Source organism: Morus notabilis, unplaced genomic scaffold (assembly GCF_000414095.1).
Source record: "Morus notabilis unplaced genomic scaffold, ASM41409v2 Scaffold570, whole genome shotgun sequence".
Taxonomy (NCBI): Eukaryota; Viridiplantae; Streptophyta; class Magnoliopsida; order Rosales; family Moraceae; genus Morus; species Morus notabilis.
In genome coordinates this window covers 350750-370257 of record NW_010358717.1, presented here as the reverse complement: position 1 = coordinate 370257, position 19508 = coordinate 350750, and the positions used below count along the sequence as shown (strand labels likewise).

At 32.5% G+C, this 19508-nt stretch overlaps 3 protein-coding genes across 6 annotated transcripts; 1 reads left to right on the top strand and 2 right to left on the bottom strand.

The window, feature by feature from the left end:
• Window positions 1-5212: 5212 nt before the first annotated feature.
• Window positions 5213-11149, bottom strand: LOC21403074. Of its 3 annotated transcripts, none has more exons than XM_024162362.1 (4): window positions 10928-11149; window positions 10614-10682; window positions 9817-10032; window positions 5213-5465 (listed from the first exon to the last, which is right to left on the bottom strand). In XM_024162362.1, exons 1-3 carry the CDS (start codon window positions 11087-11089, stop codon window positions 9838-9840), a joined length of 426 nt encoding a protein of 141 aa, XP_024018130.1. In that variant the 5' UTR covers window positions 11090-11149; the 3' UTR covers window positions 5213-5465; window positions 9817-9837. The 3 variants fall into 3 exon arrangements, with proteins under 3 accessions (XP_024018130.1, XP_024018131.1, XP_010091364.1); XM_024162363.1 differs by lacking the exon at window positions 5213-5465 and adding an exon at window positions 8067-8159; XM_010093062.2 differs by lacking the exon at window positions 5213-5465 and having other exon boundaries at window positions 9615-10032.
• A 666-nt stretch (window positions 11150-11815) lies between these two features.
• On the top strand, window positions 11816-13909 carry LOC21403073. 2 transcript variants are annotated; one of them, XM_010093061.2, is made up of 3 exons: window positions 11816-11981; window positions 12196-12298; window positions 13582-13909. In XM_010093061.2, exons 2-3 carry the CDS (start codon window positions 12249-12251, stop codon window positions 13814-13816), a joined length of 285 nt encoding a protein of 94 aa, XP_010091363.1. In that variant the 5' UTR covers window positions 11816-11981; window positions 12196-12248; the 3' UTR covers window positions 13817-13909. The 2 variants fall into 2 exon arrangements, with proteins under 2 accessions (XP_010091363.1, XP_024018133.1); XM_024162365.1 differs by having other exon boundaries at window positions 12177-12298.
• Window positions 13910-14885: 976 nt separating this feature from the next.
• On the bottom strand, window positions 14886-18424 carry LOC21403072. The gene is made up of 7 exons (XM_024162368.1): window positions 18189-18424; window positions 17962-18100; window positions 17768-17869; window positions 16974-17098; window positions 15718-16001; window positions 15544-15634; window positions 14886-15452 (listed from the first exon to the last, which is right to left on the bottom strand). Exons 1-7 carry the CDS (start codon window positions 18300-18302, stop codon window positions 15009-15011), a joined length of 1299 nt encoding a protein of 432 aa, XP_024018136.1. The 5' UTR covers window positions 18303-18424; the 3' UTR covers window positions 14886-15008.
• Window positions 18425-19508: the final 1084 nt, after the last annotated feature.

Sequence of the window (19508 nt, the reverse complement as noted above, 5' to 3'; positions counted from 1 at the left end):
TATATATATATATATATTGAAAGGGGACATCATGGTGAATATTGGAAAAACATGCCAATCATTTCTTTTCTTCTCTCTTCTTTTCTTTCTTTCTTTCCTTTTTTTTCATATAAACGGCTAACCGAAGAATAAAATTGACCAAAATGCTGTTATTTTTCTTTAATAACGAGTTAAAAGAACAAATTTAAATAAAAATATATATAATTTTATTCACTTTTGCGATATTCAAGGTCAGTTTACCTTGTATAAAAACAAAAAAGTACTAACACGTGAAAGTAGAATGAAACTGCTCTTAAGTAGTTTGTAAAGTTGACTACTAATTAGAAATCCAAATCATATATGATTAATCACTAAGTGCTTGATTAATAATACTGATACATGATTATTTTGTGATTCGCTGACCATAGTTTTATAACAAGCTCTCTCCGCATTTTCAATCTTTTATTTATCAAGTCAACTAAATATTACGCATGAAAGAAATCGTTCGCATATATCCCTTGAAATTAGGATGGCTCTACCGTACGTGGCTCCACTTAATTTGCAAAGCTTATTTATTTTTATCATCTTCTTCTTCTTCTTCCTAGTCTATTTATTTATTTATTTGAGGGTAAAGATCTTCTTCCCTTATTTTCCTCCTCTAAAAATGTAAATGTAATCCCTTTTAAATAATTTGTTGGTCAATTTCATTACTTTGCCGTCCGTGCTGAATCGTTTCTTCTTTAAGTGAATCTTTTCAGAAAAATTTTGGGGAGAAACAAACATTTATTTCTCCAAATTATAACCACACTTTTTTTTTTAAAGGAAATTATAACCGCACTTATACTATGTTTGGTAAGATGGATAGAAAAAAGGAAGAAAAGAGAAATAAAATACATAGGTGAAGGAAGTAAAATAGTTTTCTCTCATATTGTTTAGTAGAAGAAAAAAAAAAGTCAAATTTAAGGCATCTTACAATAATATCGTAACACAAATAAAAATATGATGAATGGTGAAGGTGAAAATTATTATTTTACATCTTATTCTTTTGTCAAACTTTTTCCCTCATGATGAATGGAAGGATTAAAAATTGATGGGTCCCATAGATTTTTATTTTCCTTCCTTCTACATTTTCTCTCTACCAAACAACCTAAAATTTCATTTTTCTCTACAAAATCTTTCTTTTATTTTCTTTCCTCTCTCTTTTCTACCGTACCAAACACACTGTTAGAGTAGACATGAACAGTTTTTTTTCCTAAATGGAGGGATGAATAATATAGTGCTTAATGTAAAAACAGTGCTAGAGGTGAAAGAAAAGCCAAAAAATCAATTGGGCATGCACAACCTCGACGTAACATATGAAAGTGAAATCATCCTCCACGTACGGAACTTTCCCACAACTTATTATTTTTTTAATTATATTTCACCGGTGGTTAGCTACAATTTAATGTGGAGCAAGAGTATATGTTGGATAAGCATATGTGCCATTAAGCAACTTGATTCGTGTATTTTGAACCAAAAAGTCTGTTTGAAATGGTGTTTGTTAAACTTTTTTAAGATTCATTTTGAATAATTGTTTTGACAACTTAAACCAAAGAAGTAATCCGAAATCCAGAATACGTACCCTCGTCCCCCGTTAAAATGTTTTCAAGATTTTGAACCAACATGCATAGCCTTTTTTACTCAAACTCACACTTCTCCTCTCAGCAAAGAAAATAAAAACAACTTTTAATGACACACATCTAAACACAATTTCAAGTTTTATTTTCTTTTCAGACTACACATCAACTGATTTCCAAACATTATTTTAAACTAAAAGTTTTTATACTTTTTAAACTTTTTTGTTTTAAACCATCACATTTGGAGCCTATTTATCAAACGGCCCACAGATTCACATAGCCTTCCTTATTTGATCAATAACAAGTAGATCAGTAAAAGATTGGCTCTATGTAAATAACTAACTTTATCTCATCACTAATAAGTAGATCATCACATAGTTGCATATATAGCGTTTCAATAATTTCATACATCACTCTATTATATAAGGGCTCATTTAGTTCGCTGATGTGAGTTTTTAATTCGAGTTGATATGTCACTTTATGTGAGAGCTTTTCATTGTAATAAAAAAAAAATTAGATGTGACTGTTTCTGAGAACTTTTTATTGTAACAAAACTCGAATCGGTGAAATGAACGTGACCTAAGTGTACAGTTCAAATCCCCAATCCCGACCTCAAGTTTCAAAAAAAAAAAAAAAAGTAGAGTAATGCCAAATTGCTCAATTGTCCTGGAGCGATAATTTCGAGTCACACTGTCTCTTCTTTTAGCAAGCTTTGCCAATTTCCCTACCCGTCATTCTCAATAGTAGTAAATTAAAACCTATGACAAAGAGATCAATTAGAGAGAATTAACTATTATGAAGGCCAGTGATGTCACAGCTTCAGATACATCAACCGATATTAAAAAGGGATTAACGTTTATAAACTAATGTGAAGTCATCTGAATTGTCTTGATTAGAGAGAATCTACTAATATTTTATGATTAAATTTATCTTTCTTTTTTCTGGTATCGAGAGCATCATTGGGCAGTTTTCTATGGGATAAAGACGGTGACTCAATAATTAAATAAATTGCCAATTGTGTATTTTAAAGTAGACGGACCAAATGGAGGGTTGTTGTTGACAGTGTTGTCTTCTTTGTCCTGTGATTTGAAATGCCTTGTCATATTGTTAGCTGATTTTCCTACTTGATCATTGCTTGGTTCAAAACTAAAATTGAAATACATGAATTTTGCGAGAAGGGTGTTTTGTGGATTCAAAATGTACCCAATTTAGTCCAATCATACTAGGTATGAAAAGGTTAAAACCATCAGACCTATTTTCAAAAAAAAAAAAAAAAAAAAAAAAACCGACCCAACTAACTTTTAACTGTTTAGTTCATAAATATAATTAGAAAGTTTGAATAAAAATTTAAATTTTTATGAGCAAAACTTTTAACCTCTTACTTGCTTAAGATGGAATTATAGGTGTAGATAGTGAAGTCTTGTACAACAAATTATGTTCTTGTTATTTGTACTTTTGATGTTATTTTTAAAACTACCTATCATATTTTGACCGGCCCTGTAATTTAATTGAATAAAAGCTTGAGGGGTGCAATCCAAAACATATGGGAAAAAAAAAAGACCTACAAGAATTTTGATGTTACATTTCAACGCGGCCAATTTCTATTATAAAAGAGCGCGTCTATCATTTTTGCAACATTTATTCCACTATACGGGGTTTTAAAATAATCAATCTAATCCCATTATTTTTTAGATTTAGATGTTTATAATCTCTTAGGGCCATTATAATAAAATATAATCAAGAAAATTACAAAGATACATTTGCTTCAACTGAATTAGATCAATTAATTTTACAAAATATTAGAAGTTTGAATTGTTCCAATAAATTAGCTAAATTTATCAGAATCCTTGTGGAATGAAGTAAATCTAAGGCAAGTCATATGTTTATTTACATACAATTATTTTAGCTCCTATAGTTTTCTTTTTTTTAAATCTTATTTTCACGTTTAGTTTAGAAATATGTTGTAATAGTGTCCCTAGAAAACAAAAAAAATGAAACTAGAGCACTTCTATTTGCCTCCATAGGGTTCTAATCCACACTAATATGTCAACTTTTATAAGCTAAAACACAACTTTTTCAACTCATTTTTCAAGAAATTGCGATCCACAAGGCACAGACTCATATCAAATTAAAATGGGTAGATTTTAAGTAGAAATGACATTGCATAGCATTTTTCAAAAGAAAAAGAAAAAGATTAGCAAAGCAAGTAATAAAACTCTCTCTTCCGGTCAGTAATTGCCTAAATATGGTCATTTAATAGGATTTACTTATGGTCATCATGTTACCCTTTTTGAAACTCTTTGTGATCAATCAAAAAATTAATTAAGGAAGGTTTTTTTCTCCAAGTTCCAACCAGTGGGTTTTGTTTTATGGGTTCTGCCTCCGTTTGTTTTATTAAAATATTAATGACGGAAGCTTTTTGGTCCAAACTAATGATGGAAGTTGCCAAACCTTACTGTTGTTGGTTACGAAGGAAAGATCTTTTTTAACTCAAGAAAAAAAAAAAAAAAAGAAGAGGAAGAATGAAAAAGGAGGAGGAGGTTTCGTTGATCGAGTATGCGGTGATGATTCCGTTTTTTTTTTTTTTTTTTTTTTATAAATAAGTTGAATATATTTTACAATTTGAAAACGCACTCTAACAAAATTTACTAGACAAATTTTTCTTGAGCTATTTTTTTTTATAGTGAGTTCGTTTTTAAATTTTCAACAAAAGGTTTTTTAATTATTAAATTTTTTTATTTTTTAAGGAATGTACACCGTTAAAACCATCTAATAAATTATGAACATCCCTGACTATCTAAATATTCTTATGCTAAATTACAGCACAACACATTAAATATATTATTTTCACACTTGTTCGTGACAAATATAATATTGACATTAAAAATTTACATTAAAGATGGTCTTAAAATATTAAAAGGAGATAATAACACAAACCTATTAATCACAATACAAGAATATATCCCGTGTTTGTGAGAAGAATATACCATTTGGTTATATTTAGAAATTTATTCATTTTTGTTTGATTTGTATTTGTAGAATTTGTGTTTCTTAGTACTAAATTCTATACGAATGCCATATGTTCTTATTAGTAAATCCTTTATTTACAGAGTGAGATAGTGTTTTTGAATAGACCAGATTCAAATTATTTTTTTGTTTATCTCGTAAATAATGAATCCTTTTTATACAAGAATCGCATATTGTTCTTTTTCTTTTTTGGTGTTAAAATCACAAATTGTTCGTATAAAAAAAATTATGAGAGCTAAACATTTTTCAATTTACCTGGTTAATCTTGTATTTATAAGATAAATCCTTTACCTATTAAATTCAAAAATTTGTCTTGACCAGTAAATAAGAGAATTTTTTTTTTTTTTTTGGAAATTGTCAATAAGAGATTTTCCTGAACCGTTTTTCTATTTTTTTTTCTTTACAATTGGAATTACATATGTATGGACTTTCAATTCAGTAATGATTCACCATACAACTTGTTAAAGATCTATGCACTTGATTAAAGATTTGTAGACATGTTTAATTGCTACAAATTTTGTAAAAATGATTACGGAGCGTTCATGAAAATTTAAGAACTGGGTAAAAAGGCTTTCAAGGCGAAATTTAAAAAAAAAAAAAAAAAAAAAAAAAAGATTTACATAACATAAAAAGTTAAAACCAAGCAAGAAACGCACAAGGATAAACTCTCAAGTGAATTAGCGTTGCAGTTCTGCTCAGACGACTTGCTTTAGCATGTAACATCTAACACACTCAATCAAAAGATTCTTTATTATCTGTCTCAAAAAACCGACCAAACCGAACCGTGTATAGACGTATGTTGAATTGGCGTCGCACTTCTGCTCGGATGACTTGTTTTAGCATCTACCACACTCAATCATAAGATTTTTATCATCCGTTAGTCTCAATCCAATACTCAATTCCTGAACGTAGTTAGCAAAATATAATTGAAAGATTAAATGATAAAAGATGTGGACACTTGAATTTGGAATTTTTTTTCAACTCTACAACTTTTTAACATATTTCTAGTAGAATTAGATCGCGTCCTTTTGGTTCACAACAGACAACACACTGATCGGACAAGGACTCTATAGTGGGATTGTAGAGCATCAAACTCTAAATGCATCCTACATGAAGAAGGAAGAAAGAAAGGCATCCTTACCGCTAAATCAACTCATTAGTGGTATATTTGAATTTATTTGTGTTCTAAAAAGGATATGTTAAAATTTTCTCCATAAAATAATGTTAAAAAGATGTTTTTCCCCCTAAAACTATAACCCATACTTTGTTGAATAGTTCCTAGACGGGAAAAGAACAGAGAGAGTTTGGATGTTATGGCTGAGTTGATGTTAGCAATTCAACTGTATTAGTTATTGTACCGCATCTAATAAAAATGAACTTCTAAAATGAGCTCGGCATATTTGGGTCTCTCTCTCTGCATAGCATTAAATCCTATTATATGTGGTGTGCAACACTAGTTGGCACGAAGGCAACGTTTTTCTATTATTGGTATCAACTTTATTCCCTAACTTTTATACCAACTTGAGTTGTCATTTTTTTAATAGTAGGTGTTTAAAAGATTACCGCATCAATTACAGATTGCACCTACAAAGAAAATAATGACAACCCAAGAATTGGTGTAAAAGTTGTGATTAAAGTTGGTGTCCTTACCATTATGATGTAAGATCAACGTGGGTCTAGCTGATTCCAGTTGCGACACCTCAATCTGTGTTCGTGATACATATTATTTTTCATTCGATGGCAAACGCAGAAGAAGGATCTTTTGGGTTGCAACTCATGCTTTTGAAAGCAATTTTCCCAAAGATATGGAATTCTGCTTAAAGTTAAACCGATGTTACAAAGCTTTTTTTTTATAAAAAAAAAAAAAAAAAAAAAAAAGGATATGGCGTGAAATTCTCTTCAAAGATCATGAGTTGGAAAATTCAAAATTTGCAATCTTCCACATCTATCAAAAGCAAAAGCAAAAACAATGATAGCAAGAAATAACCCATGCACAGACCAATTCCTTCCCTGTCAAGTTTTAGAAGTTTCCTTCTTTGACACTCTCAAAAAGATTCAAATATTCTACAATGCGAATTCACTCGAGTGTTGGCAAAAGAAGGAAACATCTATCCTTAATAATGGGTTACATGAACTAAAACATCTTTAATTGTATATAAAACACAAAAATCGCACACCTTTCAAAATATTTCAAATATGTGGGTGACTGTTGTATTTCGTATGTTAAAGATATTTCAAAATAGAAGAGTGTTGAGAAAAGTGCATATGTGTGTTGTCCCACATGAAAAGTGAATGAGAATGTGAAGTGATTTATATACATGGAAGGACCCTAGACCTAATAGGTTAATCTTTTGGGTCAAGTTGGACTCCTCAAGTGTGTTGAGCCAGTTTCACATGTGGAGTCTCCGCAACAAAGAGTATAGCATTTTGTTAGATAAGCATGCTTGTATAAACCGGCTATTATGGTGAGATGACTCAAATCTGAGTTCTCTTGACTAAGAAGCCAATCTGCTTACGACTCTGTTATATATCAAGAGCTTTAGCAATTATGCATATGTTACTTATACTGTTTAAACGACATAGACGTCTTAACATATGTATGTTATAATTTCTTTCCTGGTTAAACTACGTAAACTATGACTTAGTTTATAACTTGGCTAACTAATTACTATGTGAGAGTTAACTGAGTTATAACCTATAGGTATATAACGCTACAAGTTTAATACATATGTTAAACACATTAATGTTTCTAATTTCTATACTTAATCCATTATAATATATGTTTTGTACACATGTAAACACAGACGAACACACCGATATATCTAACCTGTATATACAACTTATCTAAAGGGAAATGGCTTTACAACCAATCTAAGAGCTAACTTAATCCAAACCAACCTCAAGTAAAAGCTAAGTTGGGTTAACCTGAATAGAGGTAACATATTGAGTTGGTTTAGGTGGTTTATAATGTTTCAACTATCTTGGACTGGGGGTAGGCTATGGCTCAAAACTTGCCAACTTAACCACCCCAAACCACAATAGACAGTTTGCAGAACCCAGAAAACACACATGCCGACTTCTAAATTGAAGCAATCCAGATTGTAGTTTTAGCACAATCGCTAAATAGCTTTGCTAGGACAGCAAAATACAAGCCTTTTAACTGATAGCATTTTAAGCTGTCTATTTCTTATTGGAGGTGCACATCGTGGAAAACATACATTGGACTCCAAAATATACAATGCCCATTGGACTCCAAAATAAAAAAAAAAAAAAAAAAAAAAAAAAAAAAAAAAAAAAAGAGGAACAAAACAAAACTTGAAGCAAGTTGGGTTATGCTTTTTAGCAAAGCGTGCGGTCGAAGTTGACTGGAACAGAAAAACACCAGGCAACTCAACCATAGTAAATGTTGATACACAGGTTGAACTGTCCATACGGCATGAACCAACTAGCTTCATTTCTTTGCTGGCATGTATAAATGGAGCTCACGTGGTTGCAGGCATAAAGGTAAATCCACACCTTAACTTCTAATATTGAGTTCTAAAGTTGAATTCTCCACCCAGTTCAAAAACAAAATGCGGAGGTCATTCAATGCCTATCATATCATGTTGCCCCAAAAACGCATAAACAGCTAAACTCAGGTATGTAACTTAGTGCTGCCCAGGATTTTTCTTTAGCATAATCATGCTAGCACGTAATTCAGACAATTAATATGAAATTATCTAGAAGTCACTCTAGACTCTCCATTTATGTTTACAAATGGAGATCATATTAGAGGCACCAATATTTTCTGTTGAACGTTACTTAGCCATCAAGTTGCCACATCAATTGATAAACAAAAAGCAACCGTCTAGAATGAAGTAAGAGGAATGCTAAATACAGACTCTATTACAAACTTTGTTACAGACTCTAGCCTAATCTTTTGACACGTGTCATCTCTATTTTCTGAAAAAACTAACTTAATAATAAGTCATTGCTTTTACAGTTATTTACAAACATGCCATTACTCTCTTTTGGCTCCTAAATCTAACGACCCTACACAATCCAATAGAAAAAAAAAAAAAAAAGAGCGTGAGAGAGGCTTGCATACAATGGGGAGATACTTTTTTGCAATTCTCTTGAGAAGAGAAAAACAACTCCTAAGGTACATAATTTTGCTTGACCTTTGTTTTCATTTTCGTTTTCAACGGTTTTTCTTTTCTTTTTTATTTTTTCCTGTTGAGGCCGCTGATATATGTTTTGCTTCAATTCTACTGTATATAATTTGCGCCAGCTTTTTTAAAAAAAAAACTTTTGTTGTTTATGGTTTTTTCTTTTCTTTTTTTTTTCCCCCTTTTTTTCCCGTTTTGAAGCCATCAATCGTTTTTTAGTTTTTCTTTTCATGAGAAGGATATGTGCTTGAAAGATAGGACGAAAAAACCTATTTTTATCATGAAGGTTTTAGAATAGTTATTTTGTAAGTTTTAGCATAAGAAGACTTAATTTGACAGAGTGTTGTTTTTATTTGGATTATTCTATTTTGCAATCAACTATATTGAAAATTTTCATTATTCACAGTTTCAAACAAGCATGCCATGTCAAAGATTTTTTTTTTCCCTTTCTTTCCTTCGTGTTCTTGTCAAAATTTTCTGCCTTGTTCTTTGCTAAAATATGCAAGGCTCTCTCTATCAAAACAAAGGAATATGCGATATCATCTGTGCAAGGCTATCTCTTTCTTCTTTTCTTTTTTCCTTCCATTAATATGTGTAAAATCATTAGAAGACAAAAGCTGGTGCAAACTATGTACTTTAGGAGTTGTTTTTGTCTTCTTCTCTTGAGAAAAAGATTTATTTTTGGCTTAAAAATCATTGCATTTAGAAGCCAAAAGAGAGTAATGGCATTCTTGAAAATAAGCGTAAAAGGAATGACTTAAAATAGAGATGACAAGTGTTAAAAGATTAGGCTAGAGTATGTAACAGAGTCCAAAATAGGGTCTGTATTTAGCATTCCTCATTAAGTAATAATCTAAAGAAAACACCTAAAGAGAAAAGTATAACTCTAAAAAATAGAACAAGCTTGAAACTAAGGATAGTCATGAAATCATCTTCAAAGACAGATACAACTTTTTCGGTTTTTCCTCATAACTATTCTCTTTTTCAACATGGTTGTGTATTGCATAGAACAGTGTTAAAAAGCCTGGAAGTATGACTTCACTGACCTTTCTGAAGATACAATTGAACTAATTCAGTTTTTGACTGCATTTAGGTGCTTCTTCCTTTTGGCTTAGAGAAGAAATAACACCTCTGACAGCTGCAACAGCAGAGTCTCCCCTCTTGACAACTTCCTCAAGCTCACCAATCCTCTCAGATAGTACTCCAGCAGTTGAGTTAGTGGACTGGACCAACTTGTTTGTAGTTTCCAGAGCACTGCACAACTGGCTTAAAAAAAATTATATAACTTAGATGTCTCGTATTTCTGGAAAAAGCGATTCGATTTATGGGATTTGGTATAATACTTATGAAATCGATGATATCGATGAGATTAATATTCAAATATTTCTTCTTAGAACGTATTGATTTGACCTCATATGGATAGGGCTAGAGAAAGAGGAAAAAACCAAAGATTTCACATTGATAATTTCATACATTTTCGCGAACTTTTAGCGCTTAAACAATGTGCTCCTCAAATTTCAGTTCCCATCATCCGTTTCCCCTTAACTTTGCATTCGAAGTATCAAACTGTCTCCTTCAGAGACAGAAACATCACTTGTCACACATAAATATATTAATGCAAAAAATCAATGAAGGGAGAAAATTTGATACACTTCGAAGTTGATGGGAGCAAACGGATGATAAAAAATGAAATTCGAGAAGCACATTGTTTACGGTGCCAAAAGTTCGGCGGAATTAATGAGATTTATTCTCAAGTCAAATTGCATTATGTTCTATTGAGATTTCCAATAATCAAAATCAGTCCAAATTTGTACAATGAATGGTGGCATTATAATCAAATCACCTTTAAAGTTAGAGCAGTCCACGAATGGTCTGAGCCAGCAAGCGCCTCGTTCAGATTCTTGTAGTTTTCCTGAATCAAACAAATAAATTTACTTCTTTCTGATGCTAATTTAACCAAACATTTTCACACTTAGAATAACCACAACAGAAATATGCAAAACATGAAAAATTCGCAAGCATTGAAGAAAAATATTGAAAAGCTTTAGAATTTCACAATATCCCGATCTGGATTACGGAGAACCGAATTTAAGATCGTTAAAACGAAATAGATGAATCGATTTGGAAATGAGAAATGAAAATCGAAGAAAACTAAACCTCGAAGAGTTTAGGGAGATCAAACGTCTGAGAAGCGTGAATTGAGGAAGAAGACGAAGAAGGAATATCGAGATGAGGTTGTGAAGAAGCATCGGAATCGGAATCGCCGACGTCGCTGAGAAGATCGCCAATGCATAGAAGAGGTCCTCCGACTCCTCTCATTCTTCTATTTCTCGCTTTCTTTCTTTCACTCTGTACTATTTTTCACTTTTTCTCACAGCATTTTCTCGGGAAAATTAGAAAAGGAAAAATTAAATTAAGTTATCCCTGATTTTTATGGACATAAGAGTTATACCAATTTAGACTTAATTAATTAAATTACAGTGACACCTTTAACAGTTAAAACTTAAAATCGTAAATAATTTTTTTTAAAAAAAGGTTTAGCCCTTAAATATTATACAACCAAAATTCCTTAAAAAAAGTGCAAAATATATCATTTTTTAGAAGTATATATTTATTTATATTTTTATAGAATCCATTGAAAATAATAGGATATACAACCAATATACTTTAAAATTTATGAGAAACTAACGATTTTTCATTCTCTATAAGACATAATTACTATAGTTATATACGGCCCCGTTCACTTCACCAATACGAGTTTAGAATTCGAGTTTTGTTACAGTAAAAAGTTTTCACAAACAATCACATCTAACTTTTTTACTACAGTAAAAAGCTCTCACATAAAATCACATCTCAACTCGAATTACAAACTCGAATCAGCAAAGTGAACGGACCCTACATCAGCAAAAACTATAGTTCTATACATTATCGTAATGAATTAAGTGACCACACGTGTTCAGAAACAAATAAAAAATTGAGATTTCATAGACATGAGTATCAAAATTGTTAACTTTTTAATAACTTTGAGAGTTATTTTGTGTCATTTTAAACTCTATGGGGGGAAATTGAGACAACCATTGTTGTTTTAGGGCTAAATTTTAAATTAACCCTTCTTTTTTTTCCTTCTTTTGAGTGCGTTTTCCCAAATTCTAAGCCCTAAATTAAACTAAATTGCCGGGCACCTTACTCTAGATTGCCGTAGCAACCACCGGTAAGCAACTCCTCTTTTCTCTTTCTTAGCTCCGACGAATTCGCAGTTTCCTTTAAAACCCACGCTGTTAAGTGTTTATACAATATTATATATATATATATGCACAGACACACACATATACATGTTTTGAATTTACGTTGTTTATTCAACATTACGATCTATTTTTTTCTTTTCTTGTGCTAAATTCATGTCAAGGATTAATTACTCCTGACAGTCAGAAGCTGCCCAGAATATCATTTTCCCTATAATTGTAGTCTGCAATTGCGAATGGCAGGCCAAGAGAATGTTAAGCAGCTTGAGGATTGCTCGGTCTCCGAGTATGTTGTTTCTAACCCTTTCTTGTTCTCTCTCTTTCTTTCTATTGTTTTGCATTGCTCTTTTTCCCATACTTGGTTGCTTTCTTTTTGTGCCCGTGAACTCTGAATTTTTAACTTGTATTTTTCAGCTGGTTTAGAAGTAGAAACTTTTGAACCCTGAAAGTAGTATTCTCTTGATGCTATTATTGGTTGTGAATAGAAGATTTTACTTGTTCCTTATCCTTATGACATTGTTATGTCATTGAGATATTATGTTAGGATTTATTGTCAAGAAAAAAAAAAGTCATACTTTTGTCTTTCTTTTCCTTAAAGATCTAGAAAGATGGTATTTTTTTTTTTAGCTCATTATCTGATGCTCTTTTTATTGTTTGTGTCGTTTGAGGTTTACTTATCTCTTAGTTCTTCTGAGTAATACCTTTCTTTTGAATTAATTCTATTTACATTTCAGGATTTAATGGTTTTAATGTTCACTAAATTTGAACATATATTCATTGGCGTACTGATTTTTTTATCACAACTCAGGCTGACAAAATTAGTCAAACGTCCTTCACAAGGTTTAGCAAAGTTTGTGTGCATTTTCATGTCTCCCGGATGTTGAATATTGGAATAAAGATACCGTTTCTATTTTTTTTTTCCCTTCCTTTCATGCCATCCATACGTTTTGAATGTCACCTATTGTTTCATGTTTTGATTATTAGTAGTGTTGGAATCTCATTTTGTAAATTTAATTGACCTAAAATATCAAAGTTGGAATTCAGGAATTTAGGATACTGACCGTGGATAGCTCAAACTTATGCAATATGGATTATGGTGGCAGTGATAATTTTATGACATCTAAATGAAATGCTAAGAGTAGTTGAGCATTGTATAACTATCGTTCAAAGATTGGCAAAACTGTTTAACCAAATCCAAGTCATCGGACTCATTTCCTTGTTAGTTTTTATTCTGCTATGCTGTGCTGCAATTTGGTGAGCGAGCTTGATGCTTACATCATTTTGCTTATCTGATGCTTAATTTTTCTTTTCAAGAAGAAAATAATTGAAACCTTGGATCACTCAGTTTTACCTTGTTGCCGAAATTTTCTTTTAAACCTTCATGAACATTTTTTTTTATTGATGAACAGCCATAAATATAACTTTTAACTTGCGATAGCGGACTCTCTTTAATATTTTCTGGCCCCTCTTTTCTTTTTTCTTTCTCGTCTATTTTTCTTGGGAAATTCTTGGTTAAAATTGCCTTAAAACGATAGTTGACGAGCTTTACCAAATATGGATTGTGTGCAGAGCATTGGGAACTTGGGTGTTCTCAGTAGCAGGGGCGTTGCTAGCCATTCCCGTGGGAATAAAAAGGAAATCTTTGGCACCCCTTGTGTTCTTTGGCACAACCGGAACCATGCTTGATATCATCATGGGAATAAGTGCCTGCGAACGGGAACACGCGGAACGCCAAATGAAGCTATTGGAAGCCCAAAATTCTGCAACTGATGGCTCTTTAACTGAGAGTGGAGCTGAGTCTTAATTTCAGAAGTATATTACTGTGTTATCTATGTTTCTGAGGCCCCGGTGCTGTTAGCGTCTCCTTCAATTTGTTGAATAATAAAATTCCAGATACCCCTGTTTTGGAACAGCTTTTGTTCTGTATCACTCAATGATGGAAATTAACCCGTGTGCTAAAAAAAAATTAATACAAAGTGAGTGAAAAGCATTTCTTCCGGCTTTCCTTGTAGTTTGTGAAGCTGTGGAATTGTGTCGTGAGACTTTATGTATGTTTAGCAGTAATTCTTAGAGCTTAAAATTAATTTTTTAGCCGTCCACAGTTAAAATTTGTATTCAGTAAAAATCATAAAAAGTTATTCTTAAAGAAATTTTGAAGAATTTATAGTCAAAATTAAAAACAAAAACAGTACAAAGACAACCCGTGTGCTAAAAAAAATAAGCAATTCTTCCGTCTTTCCTTGTAGTTTGTGAAGCTGAGGAATTGTGTCGTGAGACTTTATGTTTAGTAATTATTCTTAGTCTAAAATTAATTTTCTAGAATTTATAAAAAATTTACAGTTAAAATTAGAAGCAGCCTAAAGACAATTTTAACTTTTAAATTGTATGACAATCACCTTAAAATACAATCAATAAAACTTTCATAATACTCATAATACTTTTAGAATCAATACTTGTATAATTATTGTTTATCTCACACTAAATTACTTTTTGTAGTAGCTGTTTGTTTTTTTTTTTCAGCATAGCTAATAGCAATTTTTTTAATATCGACGACACTACCAAACTGGCCCTTAAACCAACGAGCTGTAATTGTGCGTGTCTTGGATACTTACCCACAAATAAAATATGATAATACAACAGATACAATCGAGCGTTAGAAAATGTCCTAATATTTCAGGACAGATTTTAACCTTTACATCAATTATGCACCTATCCTAAATGTTACATATTTTAGAGCTATTCTAAAAAATGATAAATTTTTTTAAGAAATGGTCATAAAAATTCTTTGAAGAAAACTCATGTTTTATCGTATTTTTTGGAGCCTGCATCCTCCGTTCTTCCATGCTCTTGAATGAACATTTTATAGTTGGCTTTTGGAATTACATTTTCCAAAATTTTTCAAATACATAATTTTGGACACATTATTTGACCCTACGTCCTCGGTTGTTCCAATCACTCTAGACCAGCCATATTTCTACCAGGAATGAGGAATTTAATCAGTTTTCTAATGATACACTTTGATCTGAACAAACTTTGGTTCTGAAACATGGCATCCACACTGAAACCACTTCAAACCTACCATTTTCTATATCCAAACTGGGATTTACAGAGACTTCAAATTTCAGAGGACTGTTCTTACCTTGTTGCAGCAAGGCTTTCAAAAGAATCAGCCATATGAGATAAAAGTTCATTTTACTTCCAAGATGTTCCTTGCCCTTCAAGTCCACGCTCTTATCTGCAGCTGATGAACTAGATCCCAAATCTCCCAAAACCCCATCGGCATGGAATTGAGTGGCGTTTTTCGGATCAGCTTTACTCTCATTATGTGGTCTTCTGAAGCTCGAATATATTCTTTCAGCCTTGATGTTTCCAAATAAGATCTCTGCAGCTTTGTTTCTGACAAGAAGTGGCACATGCTCCGACTCATCCCATACATACAACTATAATTGGATTGAAATTCAAAGCGTCATTGACTAGTAGGTAAGGGGTAAAAAATGTGTTGAACCAAAGAAGTTAATGACAAATCTTTACCATGAAAGGCCGGTATATGAAGCTTACTGTGTGCAGACGGTTTGAGCTTTCTGAACAATATAAAGGGGGCGCATCCTTCTCAAACATAGATCTAGGGCAACGAAGAAAAAGATGACATTCATGTTCTTTTAATGATGGAAAAGACAATAAAACAAGAGATTTTTCTGCTATTACCCTTGCTCCACGTTTAAAGGGGAACCGCATAACTGACAACCAGTACAAATGAGATCAGTAGCTAAACTAGAGTCTCCTGTTTTATAAAGTCTCCTACTGATGAACATCTTTTCTTTTTCGGGCTCACCAAGGGTTGTAGCAATAAGTGGCAGAAAAATTTCACCGACAGATGCGTAAAAGACTGCTTTGCACACATCAGTTAGGCGTAACACTTCCGACAGCAAAAAACAGTCCTTGGATTTCCTCTCTTCTGGAAGTTTCCAGTTCCTTGACCACTGTATATTCTTTAACACGAATCGTTGTCAGTAATTTTGAAAGAGTGAACTTCTAGGATTATGTAGTGTAATACGCATTATGGACATTAGCAGGATATGTATGTATGTGTGTAATTGGAAATTATAACATTTCTGTTTGTAAGTATCACCAAGTATGGAAAACAAAAAAGGACGAACATGCTTCACATAAAATATCAGGAAGCCAACTCTACAAGCACAAGGAATGTAATAATAAAGGACAAAATAGAACTTAGTTTTGTTATCTCTTAGTTCTAGCAAAATTTGCACTTTACGTCAATCTATACTGTTGGGAATAAATATAACCACCAAGGCCTAAGCACATGGGGCTTACTCAAACAATGTGGTTTGCTAGATAGAAAATTATATCTCATGAGTCTTCATTGTCAGTTTAACCCAATTATTCATCTAGAACTTATTTTAGCCAAAATAAAAATCATCTATAACTTAATTTTAACATCTGATCCATTCCAATACATTAGCAAATAAGTAGTTTGGTAAATTGCTGAATATGACTATGACTAGTGCAACACTTTAGCAATCTGATAAGACGATTGTATGATTTTATAAACTAGCATGAAGTGTGAAACAAGAACTTGTCAGAGAGATATCATATATCAAACAAACTTAAGGGGAAAGGGGGGAACTCAGGAGATTTCTAGAGTAGGGGCAACCCACCCATAGGGCCTTTTGACTGCATAATGGAGAAAATGTCAACCCTGGGGCACCTCTGGCAGATGTACGATTTGGATTATACAATGCTTATGAAGCAGGTGCAACGGTGATTCCAAGGAATCTCCGTAACCAGCCACATATCATATGTACTGTTTGATTTAAATCGTATGGTTACAATCTATGGTCCTATAAGGTACGTATGATATGATAGGCTGCCCCCACCGAAGAAATTCAACAGAAAGAGAGAGAGTTGCTATACTTTTCGTGTATGAGGACAAAGAAAAATACCCCATGGCAGTGCGGTTGTATGCTGCAAAAGGTGTACGCGGCTCGTTTCACCCATTCTATTACCTTCCTGAGCTTTTCCTTAACTGTTATCCCTACTCGACAGTCTGCCACTAACTCATCCAAACCTAAACCACTCAGATATAATAACAAAATATATTAAAACCATTGAATTTTTATTTCGTTACCTGAACGAGTTTTATTTACTTGTATGGACTATATAGCTGATTCTTTCCTACTTATTGGTCACTAATGAGTGTTAGTGAGCAAGTGTTCCCAATTTTTCAGAAGATAATTTCCTTAGTCTAGACAAATGAAATACATAGACAACCTGTCAAAATTTAACAATGAAGCTCAAGATCCTCTCAAAAAACCTATTATTTTGTCTTAAATTTAATGGGTTTGTTTAGCATTACTTCCTTAAAGCAATTTTCGACTCGCCAAATCTAAAAGCTGCTTATGGGAGTGCTTGGATAACTTTTCAGATGACTTCTCAAGAAAGCTCTTCTAAAAAGAATTTGAAACCTATAGCATCACTGCAAAAATTTTAACATCACTCTAATATTTTTTTTGCCTATTAAAGAATTTAAATTTTTTTTTCCCATTAAGTACATTAAAAAAAAAATGTGTTTCCATACTTACTAAAAAGTCATAACTTTTACTTCTTTTTTTTTACGGATGCAAAAGCTATGCCAAACATACATAAGGATTTTGTAAATTGTAACCCATAATAATATTTTGTGTTTTCCTCTTCACAAAGTGAAAATGATAAAAATATAAATAAAAAAGAATTGTACCCTTCGAGACAAGTGATTGATAAGGGTGTACTAGAGGAAGCAAGGAAGAACAGTAAATGGCTCTACCCTCCAACACATGTCCATATTTCGTTATCTTAACATCTGAAACAAGAAACCCAGAACCAAATAAATAAATAAATAAAAATAAAAATACGGGGCTAAAAATAAAATAAAAATTAGGAAAAAGAAAATACTTTGTAACAAAACGACATCACCGGGAAGGGCGACGGAAGCGAAATGCTTTTGCCAAATGGAGATGGGGAAGAAAGGTCTGGTGTCGTCGCCGACATGAATGTCCTTTCTCACTATCTCTCCTCCTTTCCATAGCTTGTACTGCGTGCAATGCATTTTCCCCATTTGTTGTCACCGATCGCTAAAAACGACACCAATTAAGGAAAGAAAGAAACGGAGAGAAAAATACCTGAAGAGGAGTGGATGGGTGAAGGAAGACGAGAAGCTGGACAAAGTCGCCGACGTGAAAAGATGCCTTCGAGAGATCGATCAGCGGTCCGTACCATCCCACTGCAGATGTCATACTCTCTCTCTCTCTCTCTCTCTCTCTCTCTCTCTCTCTCTCTCTCCCCCCCTCTTGTGGGATGGTGGGAAGAAGGGCTTTTTGGCGCGTAAGGGTTCAGAGGGAGTGTTTGGTTACCCAGAGGGAGTGTTTGGTTACAAGGAGTAGACTATTCTTCTCCTTTTCAGTTTGATTGTAGAATTGATTTTTTTTTTCTTCAGAAAAATTTACATTCTAGAATTTTAGATGGAATTAGTCAAATTTTTTTCCTTCCCTAAAGTATTAACTAGTAAATCAGTATTTCACCACTTAGATTAGCTAATTGCAAATTAGTACACTTTAAAAAAAGTGATCAATTTTACAATACCTATAATTCGAAATGGCAATATGATGAACGTCAAGATTTCAAAATGCAAGGTGTAATTTTCTAATAATCTCAAAAAACATAGTATAAAACTTATAAACATCCCCTTTAAAATTAAAGTGACATAAATATCCTTTTATGGTCCCAAAAACATCCTCAAAAACTGGGAATACCTAGCATTTATTGTTAACGCTTGCGCAGTTTTATACTCAGCACATTCCCAGATCTACCTTCTGTAATGATGCATGGTTTCAGATTAATGCATAATAAAAAGTTATTACCAGATAGTAATCATATATATAAGTAGATTAAAAACCCGTTTGTTTTATATACTCAAACTTAAATTATTGATTTTACTACGTAATTTCCTCTCACAAAAAATTTAAATTTCAAATGTGAGAATTAAGAAGTATAATTTGAGTATACCTTCCGACCCGAAACTCTACAAAGATGAAGAGAGCTGTAAATTTACCACTAAACTACGCGGATAACCACTATAACAATTTGCTAAACCTTGATTACCTCAACAATTCCATAATTTGTAGGTGGCAATATCAAAACTTCAGGAAAGGAGAAAATTAGACACTTGAAGTGGGATAAATACTGAGCACATGTATACTAATAATATACAAACGAATAAAACCTAAGCATTTCTCTAAGAAAATAAAAAATAAATAAAGCTAAGAAAATGCAAGTCAATAAATGAATAGACGAACATTAAAATACTATGAAAGAACTGCACATTATAAGTAGACAAAAAGGCAAATCCTTCTCTAAATAAATAAATAAATAGAGTAGAAACAAACAAACCAAAAACCAAAATAGCATTTTGTAAAGAATAAACCAGATAGCATTTTAAAAGA